General features: G+C 39.2%; 1 protein-coding gene across 1 annotated transcript in view; it reads right to left on the reverse strand.

Moving 5' to 3' along the window:
• Nucleotides 1–1,788: 1,788 nt before the first annotated feature.
• The window catches only part of SPOCK1 (SPARC (osteonectin), cwcv and kazal like domains proteoglycan 1), a 975,317-nt gene continuing 961,887 nt past the window's right edge, over nt 1,789–15,218 (reverse strand). The window contains exons 10-11 of the mRNA XM_060240415.1: nt 7,390–7,527; nt 1,789–3,400 (exon numbers count right to left, since the gene is read on the reverse strand). Of these exons, the coding sequence (XP_060096398.1) occupies nt 3,210–3,400; nt 7,390–7,527 (329 nt within the window). The 3' untranslated portion in view covers nt 1,789–3,209. The remainder of the gene's footprint in view (nt 3,401–7,389; nt 7,528–15,218) is intronic.

The raw sequence follows: 15,218 nt of genomic DNA on the forward strand, positions 1-15,218 counted from the left end.
CAAGGAGACACAAATTGAATTTAACGGATTATAGCACTTCTCTTAAATGACAATGGTGAACTTGGCTGTTACAGGTTTTATTAAATGAAGTAAGTAAGCAGTTGCTATGGTGAAACTGGCAGTCCTAAGTCGCTGTTGGGTTAAGTTATGGTCTTTCAATAGCAGTACAGCCAAAAACCCAGTAGATATTAATAGCAAAATCCACAACACCTGTACGTTTCAGACATTTAGTGGCTAGTATTTTTATTTTTCATTTGGGAGCAAACTGCATTGATTTCAAGTAACTTACTTTCATGAATTGCCCTGTGAGCATGATATCTTTTAGGATACCAGGCAATGAAACTGGGATCATTGCAGTGTTGCTCAGATATGAGCCAGCCCCATTGCAGTTGTCCCTTGCCATTAGTTAGGTAGCTTTACTGGGATGGCTGGGTTGACAGCTCTGGCTTGGGGAATTCCTTGAGATTTGAGGGCAGTGCCTGGGAAAGGGGGAGATTCTAGGGGAATAATCTGTTGTCCGGAGACCAGGTGTAATTCTGGGAGAATTCCAGGCCCCATCTGGTTGTTTAATTAATTTATTATAACAGCTATACCACACCTTTTCTCATTGGTAACACCATGGGAATGAAGAAAGAAAAAAGCACCTTCACCTCAGTTATGGCAGCCTATATCCTTCTGGGCCTACGAAAGCTATAGAGGCCAGCATAAAACTGCATAATTCATCTGTTGCTAAAAGATATAGACTTCAACTGCCAATCAAGGCAGAACCCAAGAGTACAGTGTCAGGTTGCTAGCCATGCCGGGTTGCAACAGAAGAGCACAATTCAAGTCCATCAGCACTATAATGACCAACAAGATTTCCAGGATATAAGCTTTAGAAAGTCAAAGTTTCCTTTATCAGATATCTGATGAAGGGAGCTCTGACTCTCAAAAACTTAAACCCTGGAAATCTTATTGGTCTTTAACTACTGGATTTGAATTTGCACTTAGAAGTAGCATAAACCATACCTTCCTCCTTTGTAACTAAGGCTTACAGTCCCAACTCCAGGCCATTAATATCAATGTAGTGAGATTACAGAGTTTCAAAGTATGTACCACATAAATCCTTGGATTGTAGCCCCAAAGTGTTATTTTTACAAATTGGAGTATAAACTGCTCATTTAATTATTTGACTCAACTATGTTCAGCCTTTCTAGCTAAAGGCTGTATCGAGGAGGTCAATGAAGTTATGTTGCTCTCTCTGTGAAGATTGAAACCAGTGGAAAGAGGCACAATGAAATGTTAACCTTATGACATTTGGCATTAGTACTGGAAGGGGTCCATTTTAACCTGCAGATCTTGCATTGTACACTCCACAAAAACACCAGAAGCAAAAAGCATAAATGACCAGAGTAGTACACAGAACAACAGTAGTTTCAAGATAGATACCATTGCGCTGCACAGAAATTCATACTAAAAGAAATAGCTCTTTCTCAGAAATATATGTTCTCTTTATAGTGTTCAGAGCATGCTCGTTTTTGCTATAACAGCACAGTAATTGCCCTGGTAAAGAAAATGGAGAATGGTCCTTAGTACTTTCAGAATTTAAGGCCTGTATGGGGTTACTTCAATAAGAAAAAAAAAATTGACTTGTTACAAATGCTTCCCTCTCACCTAAATCCTTGTTTGTGTTCATCACTCTTTGTCCTTGTATGGGCACCAAACATAATAAAAGCTCTGCAATGGCATATTTATTTCTTCACACTGAATGACAACAAGAAACAATGGAATGCTGCTATGGAGACTTAAGAATGTGGGAAAAGATTATGGAATCATTTTAATCATATTCTTTTGCCTTATAAATGTATCACATATATCAGAAGTGATACAACATGCTGAAGGTTGTTTTTTTTTTAAATAACAAATAAATATTAACAATTTAAAATAAAGAAGAGACAGCTTATTACTTTTGATGGTTAGTGCCTTTGACAGTTTCAGTGCTTCCAAATGAGGAATCATTTAGAGTAAATGAAGAAAAAGCATTTTCAGCAAATCGAATGGTAGGCTATTCAGGAAGCAGAGGCAGCTTGCATAGCATTAGTGCAAACTGGATCAAAGCAAAATCCAAGACCTGCAAGCCTGCAAAATGACTGCACAGACATAAAGAAATGCATCTGCAAAGCACTTCTTCTTTGCATGCTTTGAAAGACTGTTCAAGTCCTGTTTGCCTTACTAAAAGGTGGGAGGGGACAGAGGGTGCTGTGGAGATTTCTCAAAATGAAGACCATATTGATTAACTTAAGCTGAACCGATTTGATAAATGAGAAAAAAGTCATCTAAGATCTTATCCTGCCCCTCCTTAGTCTTGGGGTGGAGGAGGGGAACTTCACTGAGTTCCTGACTGTGTCTCTGCCAACCATTTGTCAGAGGAAGTGAAGGGAAAACTACAACTGAATTCTTTCTGACTTCAAGTCTGTGGGTGACCAAGCCAGAATACTAAAACGAGTTGACTTTTTTAAAACAAGTACCAGATGGAGAAAAAAAGAGAACCACCTGCTTAAAATCAGAAAGCACAGTAATAACAAATGGGGGAAAAATTCAGTCACTGAAAGCTTCATTATAGACAACATAAGAGAAACCTGGAACTGTTGCTATGATGCACTGAGTTCTCTGTTGTGTTCTGTATTCCATGAACAAAAATGTCATGTGCTGTATGATTGAATTAAGCTAAGAAAATCTGTCTAAACAAGATGCATCATCATGCTGGTAAAAGGGAACAATGCTCACAGTTATTCCAAACAGTAGCTAGTTGAGCAGGGAACCTGCCTTCCAAATTAAACACACTGTACAAAAGGAATTGGGGGGAGGGGGTTAGACAGATTATTGTTCCCATCCTGCAGTTTCCTGTGTAGCAAGAGCTCCAAGGCTCATGTGTGCAAGATCTTTGCACATATGCAAGGAACTCTCACAAATGCAAGGTCTTCCCAGTTCACTTCAATGTCAGGATCAGCTCTGCATGCTCATCTCCATTGTGCTTGTGGAGTTATCCCCAGCAGTAAAGTGAATGGGAAGCCCAGCTATGAGAAAGATCTGTGTGCAGACTGGAATGCCTTTAGACTGAGCTTTTAGACTGAGCTCTGAAGGTGATGCCTGATGCTTCAGTTACCATTGTAGAGATATGAAATGACTTGTGATATTGTGCAAAACATGAGTCCTCCGAGCTATGGGAACTACCATATATAGCCAATTTCATCATCCTTATCATCATCTTCATCTTCATCATCATCATTGGCCGCTCTTACATGGATCTTCTGTTTTCCTTCCTTGTTCTTTTTTGCTACTTCATGATCCTCTTCCAAATCATCCAATAATATCACTGATCCACCACTCCCAAAATCCCCCGAAGTTTCTTGCTCTTCTTCTGTAACAGGGAAAAATTCAAAGTTGCATTTTAAACCCATTGTTTTTGCCAAGACATTTCAATTCTGTAATTACTTTAGGTACTTTATTATTTTTTTTGCCAAGTATATATTTTTTAAAATAAACACTTTTACAAAAGATAGTATCTACAGGTGCTCAAAATAACATACAGTCTGCTGCTGTACCCACAAACCCATGCGTTTCAGGAGGAAGCAATAGCTGAAGACAGAACCTTACATCTCTACATTGTTGGTTCAAATCCAATCCAGGTCAATGGTGACTGAAAGACACCACCATCTGATGAGAGTTCGAAGATATCTGAAATGAGTTGCTGGTCTCAGTAAATTGCGTACCTCATAAAAGCCCCATCACATACATCACTACTGATATCTTTGCTTCTGCCCTGGTATTGGCAAGAAAAGATGGAATGTAAATTGAGCCAGAAATATTTTTAATGCCAATAGTGGTCCTATTGAGAGAGGTACAACAAAAAATGCTACAGGAAAGGTTTTATGTCTTTTTGGCATAGGAGGATTAATCACCATGCTTCCATTGGATCCAGAAGTAATGCTTCTAGGGGTATCAGAACAAGTCAAATATATAAAGAAATGGTTGAATCCAATGGAGGTCTTTTACTGGCATAACAACACTTGATGCAAGTCAAGCAGTCTTCCATTGAATGGAGGTTGCAATTTTGGACACTTCCTTCCTCCCAGTACAAAGCTTCCAATGCTATTTGTGAGGGTCCCCTGACCTCAAGGAATAAGATTTCAGGGGCCCAGTTGGAGGAGGGTGGTGGGAAACTCCTATTGAGTTTCACTTCACTCATGGTACTTTGCAACCAATTTATAAATATGTCTTTTATAAAGGCATATATAAATAGTAGTCTTTTATTTATAGGCAGCAGCAAAAATATTACTTATTAAATGCTGGAATTACACTAATTTCCCCCCTATACACTTTTTAGCTTTTAAAAATGCAGCTAGCATATATGGATAAAAGCTGGTGAGGCATTACAAAGATGTAATAAAACAATTTTAGCAATGACAAGTCAAGCAATGTTAAAAACTGATTTTATTGTTAATATAGTTGTTCATCTAGTTATTTTTGTATGTAATAGAATTTTAGCAATCTCTTCCCCCAAACCCACATATAATAAATGAACATACATAAAACTATCACAAAAAATATATAGAGAAGTTGAGTGGCCAGGGGCTCTTTATGTCCAAAAGGAGAAGCCATAAGTGAAATAATTGGCAAATGTTAATTGCAATTGTTATGCCAAAACAAAGCTATTGAATTTGGAACCTGTGGAGGACTGCACTTTTAAAAGCTTAGAAGTGATGTGTAAGAGTTAATTCTTCACAGAGGCTAAGAGCTTTAAGTGACAGTCTGCTTCAAGGAATCTGATTGGTTAGCGTCAGCTGAGCAGAGAAAGTCTGGCAAGAGCTGCATGCTGAGGAGAGATTCAGTCTCATTTCAGCCCTAGCTGAGAAAAGTCAAATCAATTCTGACCGTTTCGGAATTCAGCCCTGACTGAGAGCAGTTTAACACAAACAGGAGAACTGAGGGAAAGCTGGCAAGGAAGTTTGGGAAGTTGGTGAAGACTTCCATTCAGGCCAAGGAAAGAGGATAGATCTTCAAGAGAGAGAAGCGCTGAAGAGTAAAGAGATTCCTAGCCTGGTGTGGTCAGAAACTGCCTTTAGAGACCTTGAGTCAGTTAAAAACTCAATCCTGGTATTTCAAAAAGAGGGGTTTGGGTACTCAAAGAATGTATTAGCTTTCTGGAAACCAAAAGAGTCAGAGAATACTCAAAGAAAGTGTATTGAAGTATTTGGGGGGAAACATAAAGATTTAAATAACTGAATAACTTAAAAAACTCTCATTAGCCTGAAACATAAGAAACAAAGTCTGTGCAATTACTGGTTTTACCTCAGAAATGTTCTACCCCTGATTTCACCTCACCTCCCCCCTGTATGTTAAACAAAATATTTTGTTATTTTGAATTCCAAAATGCCTCAAGTGCCACCTAAGTTGTCTAAGGGCTCCTGATCCTTCCCTTAGATTCCTGGGCTGAGCCAACAGCCAAAATCCCATTCTGTGACAGCATGAGACAGCCAGACTGATTCCTCACTGGCAGTTGCTTCACCCCGGGGCTTCTGCTTGAGCTGGCTCAAGTGATCAATTCTCCACCAGTTGCTACATGGGCACCGTTTGATCCATGGCTACTTCCCATTCCCCATGTGGTGGATCTCTGAAAAAGCAGCTCAAACAGAAGCCCAGGGGTAGAGCAACTGCCAGCAAGGAATCAGACCCATAGTTTTTCAGCAAAGAAGAAAACACATTACTATGGTGGCTCAGTCAGTAAAGGGAAAGAAAAATGGAGGGAAAATCTTGCCTTTGAGGGAGGGAAGAGGACAGGGTCATTATATCTGATATTATATGCATCGACTAAAGCAAGAGTTTTCAAGATGCATTCTGGTGAATCTTGAGGTTCATCAAAGCACAATTTAGGAGGAATTGTAAGTACAAATTAACTAGATTCAACTCCAGTAGCACCATAGTAACAAACAACATTTTGCTTGCCTCTGCCTAGCCACCTTGAACTTCTTTGGTGTTCTCCCATCCATGTACTAACCAGAACTGACCCTGCTTAGCTTCCAGGATCAGATAAAATCAGGCTAGGCTAAACTACCCAGATTGGGGACTTTTCTATAAGTTTTCCCAAATAAAAAAATACCAAAATGCATGTACAACGATGAATTTTAAAGAAGTTATTTCAAACCTGTAACTTCCATTAATAAGAATAAAACAGGAGTTATTGAATCTTTTATAAGTAGAGCTTGGGCCACCTGCTTCTTGTTTTGCACCTCTGGGGCTTGGTTTGGAACAATTTCTGCAGCTTACCTCTTAGGCCAGCATATCTCACTGTAACCCCATTTTCTCCACTCTGAGAGCTGGTTTGTATAAGAAGCTTTAGAAATTGCCACCTAAGGCATGCAGTTAGGGTGGCTACTTGAGTGTATGTAAGCTGTTTATGACATAACAGCCATCCAGTATACAGATACATGTTTGTTCCTGAGGCAGCTCTGGTTGATAGAGTTGCCAATCTCCAGGTGGGGGCAGGGGATCCCCTGGTTTGGAGGCCCTCCCCCTGCTTCAGGGTCATCAGAAAGCGTGGGGGGGGGGGAAGGAGGGAAATGTCTGCGGGGCACTCCATTATTCCCTATGAAGATCAGTTCCCATAGGATATAATGGAGAATTGATCTGCAGATATCTAGGCCTCTGGGGAGGCTGTGTTTTGAGGTAGAGATACCAATTTTTCAGCAAAATATCCAATGCCTCTCCCCAAAATACCCCTCAAGTTTCAAAAAGATTGGTTCAGGGGGTCCAATTCTATGAGCCCCAAAAGAAGGGGCCCTGTCCATTATTTTCAATTGATGAAAGGCATTGAAAAGGTGTGCGATCCCTTTAAATGTGATTGCCAGAACTCACTTTGGAGTTTGATGATGCTTATCACACCATTGCTCCTGGCTCCACTCCAGTGTCTCCTGGCTCCACTCCCAAAGTCCCCAGATATTTCTTGAATTGGACTTGGAAACCCTATTGGTTGATATTGCCCCTGAACTAAATACTTTCTGTTGCAGAAGGAGTATAGTGTTCATTTAAATGTTCACTAAAATGATCAATGTGCAGTAACAACATCCCTCCCAGCATAATGTATAAGTATAAAGTATAGCAATTTAAACAGGCAGGGGGAAAATGCATCTGATGCTTTTACCAGTTTCATTTTGTCAGGCACACTGAGGACGAAAGGTGACTTGTATAACCACATTTGCATCATAGATACAAAGAAGATACTTGTCATGCCAAGTAATGTGTTTCTCCTGGTTGTCATTCTATGCTCTCCTAGTCAATCTCACAGGGGTGTGCAAGGGCTTGCACCATGTTAATTTCTATTTTATCTGAGCGAAGCATGACATTACTCACCACAGCTAACAGTTCCTTGCTTCCTTGAACCAGCTATCTCATTTCCATACTTATCGACACACCAGCATTGCCCAGTACTGCCATGACACTGAGTTGCTTTGTAATAGCCTTCCTCATTGCACCGTGGAATGAAAGCACCTGGGGATAGCAAATGGGGTCATTGTCAGTAATAGAAATACGTGCAGTTGTAGAATTAAGTAGGAAGATAAACCGGCATGAGGATGGCCCTAATTTACATGAAGGTTGTCTTTGACAGTCTGGATGGTGAAGTTGAAACAGTCATAAATATAGTTCCCCTTGAATCAACAAAAAGCAACAAGAGAGAGAGAATGAGGGCAACAGTGCCACTCCTCATCTTGCTTTGTTCTGCAAGACCATGTAGGCTGGCAGATAAAACACAGGTTGATACTGACCTGGAGAGATTTTTGAGTTATGATATAGCAAAGTTTGACTGTCTGAAATGCCCAGTTAATGTGCTCCAGTACGTCTGTAGAACAGGTTCCCCAGTCTTGTTGGGCACCTTTGGAATGGCCAATGGATACGCCACAAAAAGATTGCCAATGTATGGCCAATAGATGCCACCACAGAAAGACTGCCCTGGACATCACATGGCAGTCACCAAAATTTTAGGAAGTTGTAAGCTGAACAGACTTCTATGATGAAGGCAGCTATTTCTGAATGGGGGCTCTCTACAAATACAAAGTTCTTTTGTAGCTTCCTGGGTTCTTACTGTAGTGAAGCCTCTATCACAAAGGTGAATATTAGACAGTGCTGGAGCCATAGAGGAGCCTACTATGCCAGAAGCTAGATGCGGAATCTATTAATGTGGCTGCGTATCTTCTGGTTCTTTTCTCTCTTATGTCCCTAGCTACAAAAGAGAATGTACTCTGGTCTTTTGTACCTTATAACAAAGTCTTTACACATATGCTGTTTTGGAAGACCAATAAAAAAAAAAAATTATTTCATGTTTCATTTTTAATTACAGATTTTTCCATAAATACAATATGAGTTATTAATCCAGCAACATAAATTATTCTTGGATGGTACACGCCATCCATTTGTTAGACATTCCCATGTATTAAAGATGGACCATTATTGGAGCTATTCACACTGAGATTTGAAGCCATGGAAGCCATGTTAAAGGAAAAAAATCTAGATGCACTTTCATTTTGTAACAAACACATGGTCACCAGCTGGTTTTGTGTATCATTGTGGCTTTTCATTCAAATACTCCTTGCTCCATCAAGAAGGTTGCTTTCTTTCTGCACCAGCCTCAGCTGATAGAAAGCAAACACAGTTCAGCCCCTGCCCCCAAACCTCTTTTCCCTGGACATCATTTAGCTGAATCCCTCAATGAATGCCTCTATAGTAATTTCCATTGTCTACTGTTTGCTTCAGTTTCAGTCTCAGAAAAGCAGTCTTTTATTGTCTCCAACGATATCAGAAAATATCTTGCCCCTTTGTCAGAGAAACGCCACTTGATTTACTGCTTGAAATAAGAGAGGCTTCTTTCACCAGTTCCGTGAATAGAGCATCTCTGCAGAGTGTGCATATATGTCAAAAGGGCTATTTCCACTCCATTTCCCATGGAGAGAAAAAAAGGATGGAAAATGTATTGCTCAAATGCCATGCCATTACTTCCATAAAATACACAGAAATGGGAAATTGCATATATATATATATATATATATATATATATATATATATATATATATATATATATATATATATTTGCAGATATTGAAGCGCATACCCATTTTTAAAATGTTACAAATGCTATTCATAACTATTTGAACATTAATCATCCTGGATCAGATCTGAGCTGGGTGAGAGTGGAGGAATTGCCCTTGTAAATTTTGCTTACTTGGGTTTGCTGAAGCATTGTACCTAAGAACAGTAAAAAGAAAGGAGTTATTAGTTGTATGCTAATTAGGGATGGGCATGGACTAGACCATGGACCAAATTATTCCACAGACCAGGGCCTGATTCATGGTCCATGAGCCCAGTCCGTGAACCCACTGACACAGACCTCCATGGACTGTCCCAGGGGGTGAGGCTCGCAAAAGCTGCACAAGGTACAAGTGAAGGCCAAGCAGTGATTTCACCCACTTCTCGGTGGGTGAACTCGCTGCTCAGCCTTCACTTGCATACTGCCTGGCTTTGCAAAATGTGCAGAGCATAAGTGAAGGCTGAGCAGCGAGTTTACCCACTTCTTGATGCTTGAACTCACTGCTTGGTCTTCACTTGTGTACTGCCCAATTTCATTATTAAATAATGACTATAAAATATATACAAGAATCTTGGCAGAATGGTTTAAACAATATTTGATAAATTGGTCTATAATTTTTTATGTTTTTTACGTTCGTAACATCTCTATCTTCCTTTGGAATCAACGAAATAACAGCTTCCTTCCACGTACTTGGTATTTTCCCTTTTGTTCTTATCATATTCATCAATTTCTGAAGTTTCGCGATTAACTCCTCTTTGAGGGTTTTAAAAAATTTAGCTGTATATCCATCTGGCCCAGGTGCTTTTCCATTTTTCATTGCATTAATTGCTGCTTCAATTTCTATTTTTTCAATTGGATCGTTCAAAATTTTTTGCATATTTTCTGCTCAAGGTGCTTTTTTATCATTTGTAAGTACTCATCCATCTTTTCTTTCCTTATTTTAACACCTTTAAATAACTTGGCATAATACTTAAAGAATTCTCTTTTTATTCCTTCTTGATCTACCACCTCTCTTCCATCCACCACAATTTTATTAATAATTTTACTTCTCTCTTTTTCTTCAGTTGCCAGGCCAAATATTTTCCGGGTTTGTTTGCTCCCTCAAAAGATTTCTGCTGCAATCTTTTCAGATTCCATTCCAGTTCTTTATTTAACAAATATCTCATTTGCGTTTGTAATATTATAATCTCCCTTATAATTTTCTTTTTCCCTGGCCTTTTTCTCAGTTCCCCTTCTTTTTTCTTTATTTCATATTGAATGTCCAACATCTGTTTTTCTTTTGCCCTCTTATCTTTGTTATTCAATGTAATCAATATTCCTCTCATTACTGCTTTATAAGCATCCCAGACCGTCTGAAATTCTATAACCTCTTTATCGTTTATTTGGAAGAAAGCTTTAGTTTCATTTTCTAGAGATGTCACTATTTCTTTATTCTGTAGTAAATCTTCATTCAATCTCCATCTTCTCAACTTCTTAGACAATTTTGTAATCCACATTATTGAGTTATGGTCAGTTAGGTAAAATCTCCACATTATTGAGTTATGGTCAGTTAGGTAAAATCTCTATTTTCTTTGATATAAAGTCTAAGTCTTTAGTGCTCCACAACATGTCAATTCTGGAAAAAGTTTTATGTCTTGCTGAAAAAAAGGTATAGTCCCGGGCTTCAAGATTAAATTTCCTCCATATATCCTCCAAATTTTCTTGTTTGACCAATTCAGAAAAAGACTGGCAATTTTCCTTCCTTATTATTTTTTTTTACCCCCAGACCTATCCAGTGTGTTCTTAATTGTTCCATTAAAGTCCCCCATTATCAAAACTTGGTCATAAGTCAGTTCATCAAATTGTTGTATAATGTCTTTTTAAAAAGCATCCTTTGCACCATTTGGTGCATACAGTCCCAATAACAACGGGTTTTTTTGCATTTAATATTATTTCTACCACTACAAATCTTCCATCTTTATCTTTAAACACTAATTTTGGTTCCAATTCTTGTTTAATATAGAAAATCACTCCCCTTTTCTTCTGTTCAGCCAATGAATAAAATTCTAGTCCCAGTTGTTTATTCCATAAAAATTTGTAATCCTTTTGTTTGATATGCACTTCTTGTAAACAAACCATATTACAATTTTGCTTTTTAATCCAATGAAACGTTGCCTTTCTTTTTTGTGGTGAATTTAGTCCATTTGTTTAACAACATATAAGTCACACCTTTGTTGTTAGCCAAAATACAAGAATATGGGGAGTTGGCGGGACTTTGTATTAATAAAGAAAAATCAAAACTTCTATGTAAAATATGCAAATAAATAAGCAACAAGAATTGCAGAGACTAATGAGCTGTGAAGTTAACTCCAAGGTAAAATATTTGGGTGTGGAGATAACAATGAAGAATATTGATTTGTTCAAAAATAATTATGAGAAACTATGGCATAAAATGGATGAAGATATGTTAAAGTGAAATAAACTTAATTTGTCACTATTGGGTAGAATAGCCGCAATTAAAATGAATATTCTACCAAGAATAATGTATTTGTTTCAAACTATTCCGATTGTGAAAGACAGTAAACAACTTAATAGATGGCAAAGAAAAATTTCAGAGTTTGTGTGGACGGGGAAGAAACTAAGAATTAAAATGAAAATTTTAACAGATGCAAAAGAGAGAGGCGGATGTCAATTACCAGACTTTAAATTATATCATGAAGCAGTTTGCTTAGTATGGATAAAAGACTGGATAATGTTGTTAAACAAAAAACTCTTAGCATTGGAAGGTCATGGAAATAAATTTGGCTGGCACACTTGTATGTATTATGGGGGAAAAGATAGACGGCTTTTTCTCTCACCATTATATAAGAAACAGCTTGCTAAATACATGGATGAAATATAAGAAATATGGAGATGAGAGAAAAGCGTTATGGATAGTGCCAGCCGAAGTGATAAAAATAACAGCGGAGACGGGTGAAGAAAAGTGGCTGTCATATAATCAACTATTAAAAATACAAAGTGGCAAAATAGAATTGAAAACTGCTGAAGAGCTGAATAATAAATGTGATTGGTTTCAAATGCAACAAATAAAGAGCTTGGTGGAGAATGATATTAAAACTGAAGGAATAAGAAAAGAGCAAACAAATGGAAAAAGTTCTGCTTGGAGACTACGAAAAATTAATTTCAAAATTATATATCAAAGGGCTGGAACACTTTCCCTATGAAGAAAGGTTGAAACGCTTGGGACTCTTTAGCTTGGAGAAACGTCGACTGCAAGGTGACATGATAGAGGTTTACAAGATAATGCATGGGATGGAGAAAGTAGAGAAAGAGGTACTTTTCTCCCTTTCTCACAATACAAGAACTCGTGGGCATTCGATGAAATTGCTGAGCAGACAGGTTAAAACGGATAAAAGGAAGTACTTCTTCACCCAAAGGGTGATTAACATGTGGAATTCACTGCCACAGGAGGCAATATATAAAATGGCACTCCTGGAATCACTACAGGACATTTCACACAGCCTCCCATAGCGATTTCAACCCAGAAGGAGGGGTTGAAAACTGAAAGAAGCTGCTCTTTGTTAATAACGCCTCAGGACAGCCATGGGACTGTGTGAAAAGGTAACAGTATTCCGGTAGCAGCCAGTTACTGAATCGGGTCTGTCTGAAATGCCAGCAGAAACCCATTACTGTTCAGTAACTGACCAGCTGCCATACTGGAATACTTAGGCTGTGTGAAAAAGCTCATTATCTTTTCCCTGCAGATGAAGACTTTTTAATGTTGCTTGGGGTTCCCTCATTAACTTCTATTAGCCCTCCTCCCTGTCAGTGCGTTTGTATGCTATTCATGTGTTTATATTATGTTATATAGACTGTTTACATGCACACACACACACACACTTTGTAATAACTGAAATATTTTAATGTTTCTGTCTTTGGAATCCCAAATTGGGTAGAAAGGTTACACTGAACTGTTCTAAATAAAATAAGTAAATAATAAATAAACCCAGCAACATTAAAAAGAGGAGAAAAACACCAGTTTGCCCAGATGGCTGAATTGAGATGTCTCAGCAAACTGGAGTTTGATTCATAACTTTTGAAACCAAGAAATGTTCAGTCATGCTGTGTGTGTGTGATTGGGGGATGTGTGTGCACAAACACAGAAACAACCCAGTTTATAGCCACCATAAAACAAATTTTTCTTATGACATCTAAATGCAGCCAGAGATTACTTGGAAGTCTCTGAAATAATTTGATGACTTTAGACACATTTCATAGCAATTGTAATCATGGACTTGTACAAAAGCTGATTTCCAAGGTCCTGTCCACACTGCAGCATCAAGAAGGGTGCGGGGCTATGCAAATGAAGAAATTGTACTGGAGATCTAAAAAAGTGCTTAGTGCTAAAGTCTTTATCGATTCTACAAGTATTGAATGGAAATGGGGGTGGGGTGAAAGTGTTCTCTTTCTGCTTCCATTACTTTCATCCTACAGTATTGCCATTTTAGAGTGATATAATCATATTTCTACAGTATTCACTTGCAGGGGATATATCATTTCCCTCTCCCACACTTTTCCCTGTTTCCCTTCCCTGACAACCCCCATATCCTCTACTCCAGGGGTGGCCAACGGTAGCTCTCCAGATGTTTTTTGCCTACAACTCCCATCAACCCCAGCCAGCATGGCCAATGGCTGGGGCTGATGGGAGTTGTAGGCAAAAACATCTGGAGAGCTACTGTTGGCCATCCCTGCTCTACTCTTTTCATGCTTCCTGCTCTGCTTCCCACTGACCAGCCAACCTATCATTATTGTTACTCCTGTCCTCAACTTTCCCTTCTTCCCTCCCTCCGACAGCCTCTTCTAGGGGTGTACAATAATTTTTTAGTCAGTATTTTCTAGTTTGGGTCTATCGGACACTGCCCCCCCCCCCCAAAAAAAATCAGGATTTCTGAAAAATCCCAGCTCTCAATACTGGTACAGTATTTGGATTCAGGAATTTTTTGGAAATCCTGATTTTTTCCTGGCTCCAATAGACCCGAGAAGAAAAATATTGATTGAAAAAAAAAAGCCAGCCCAATCCTGGAGCTGGCTTGGCTTCTCTTGCAGCCTTGTTTAAATTGGGCTGCAAAAGAAGCCAGTGCAAAGCTGAGCCGGCAGGGAACAATCTGCTCCCCATGGGCACATTTAATCCTGGCTGTTTTCACTTCTGCAGTCTGGTTTAAACCGGGCTGCAAGAGAAGTGAGTCTCGGGAACTGCTGTGCTGCAAAGAGCACATTTGGGATGCAAAAATCCACCGCCAAAATACTTGTAAGATCTTTTTTGGCTTGAGTAGATCCATATGCCTATCTCTAGACTCTTTCTGGGAAAACTATGGCTGAATTGTGTGGTGCTGGTCACCAGACCTGTAGCATGGAGGAGAAACTGCTAAGACTTGCAGGAGGTACCTCACTTCCCCCTGTATGCCTCTCCCCACACTATTTCCTCTTTCCCTCCTCCTGGCAGCATCCACTGTTTCCCCTTTTTCCTTCTCCTGGCAGCCTCCACATCTTCATCTCTTCCCCTGCTTCCTTCTCTCCAATCCACCAACCAATCTACCTTTTTGTCTGCATCCCTATTTTCAGCTGTATTTATTTTTTGTTTCATTTAAATCCCATCTTTATTCCCAATAGGGACCCAAAGCAGCCTATATCATTCTCCCCTCCTCCATTTTATCCTCACAGCAACTCTCTGAGGTATGTTAGGCTGACAGTGCGTAACTGGCCCAAACCCATCAAGGAGCTTCCATATCAGAGTAGGGATTTGAACCTGGGTGTCCCATATCCAAATGTGAAACTCTTAATGACTAAATCACACTGGCTTTTTTGTGGGGGGTGGGGTGGCTGCTAACAGCCAGCAGTTAGACCTTGGTGAATCATGGAACTCTCCACCTATGGTCAAACCAACTTTTTATATGCCCCACTAGTTTGGGTTATATTTATTATTTATTACTGTGTGAGATAGATTAGGCTGAGTCTGTATGACTGCCCAAAGGTCACCCAGCAAGCTTCCGTGGCAGAGTGGGGATTTGATCCTGAGTCTCCCAAATTCTAGCCTGAAATTCTAAGCACTAATGCAACACTG

Source organism: Heteronotia binoei, chromosome 5 (assembly GCF_032191835.1).
Source record: "Heteronotia binoei isolate CCM8104 ecotype False Entrance Well chromosome 5, APGP_CSIRO_Hbin_v1, whole genome shotgun sequence".
Classification (NCBI taxonomy): Eukaryota; Metazoa; Chordata; class Lepidosauria; order Squamata; family Gekkonidae; genus Heteronotia; species Heteronotia binoei.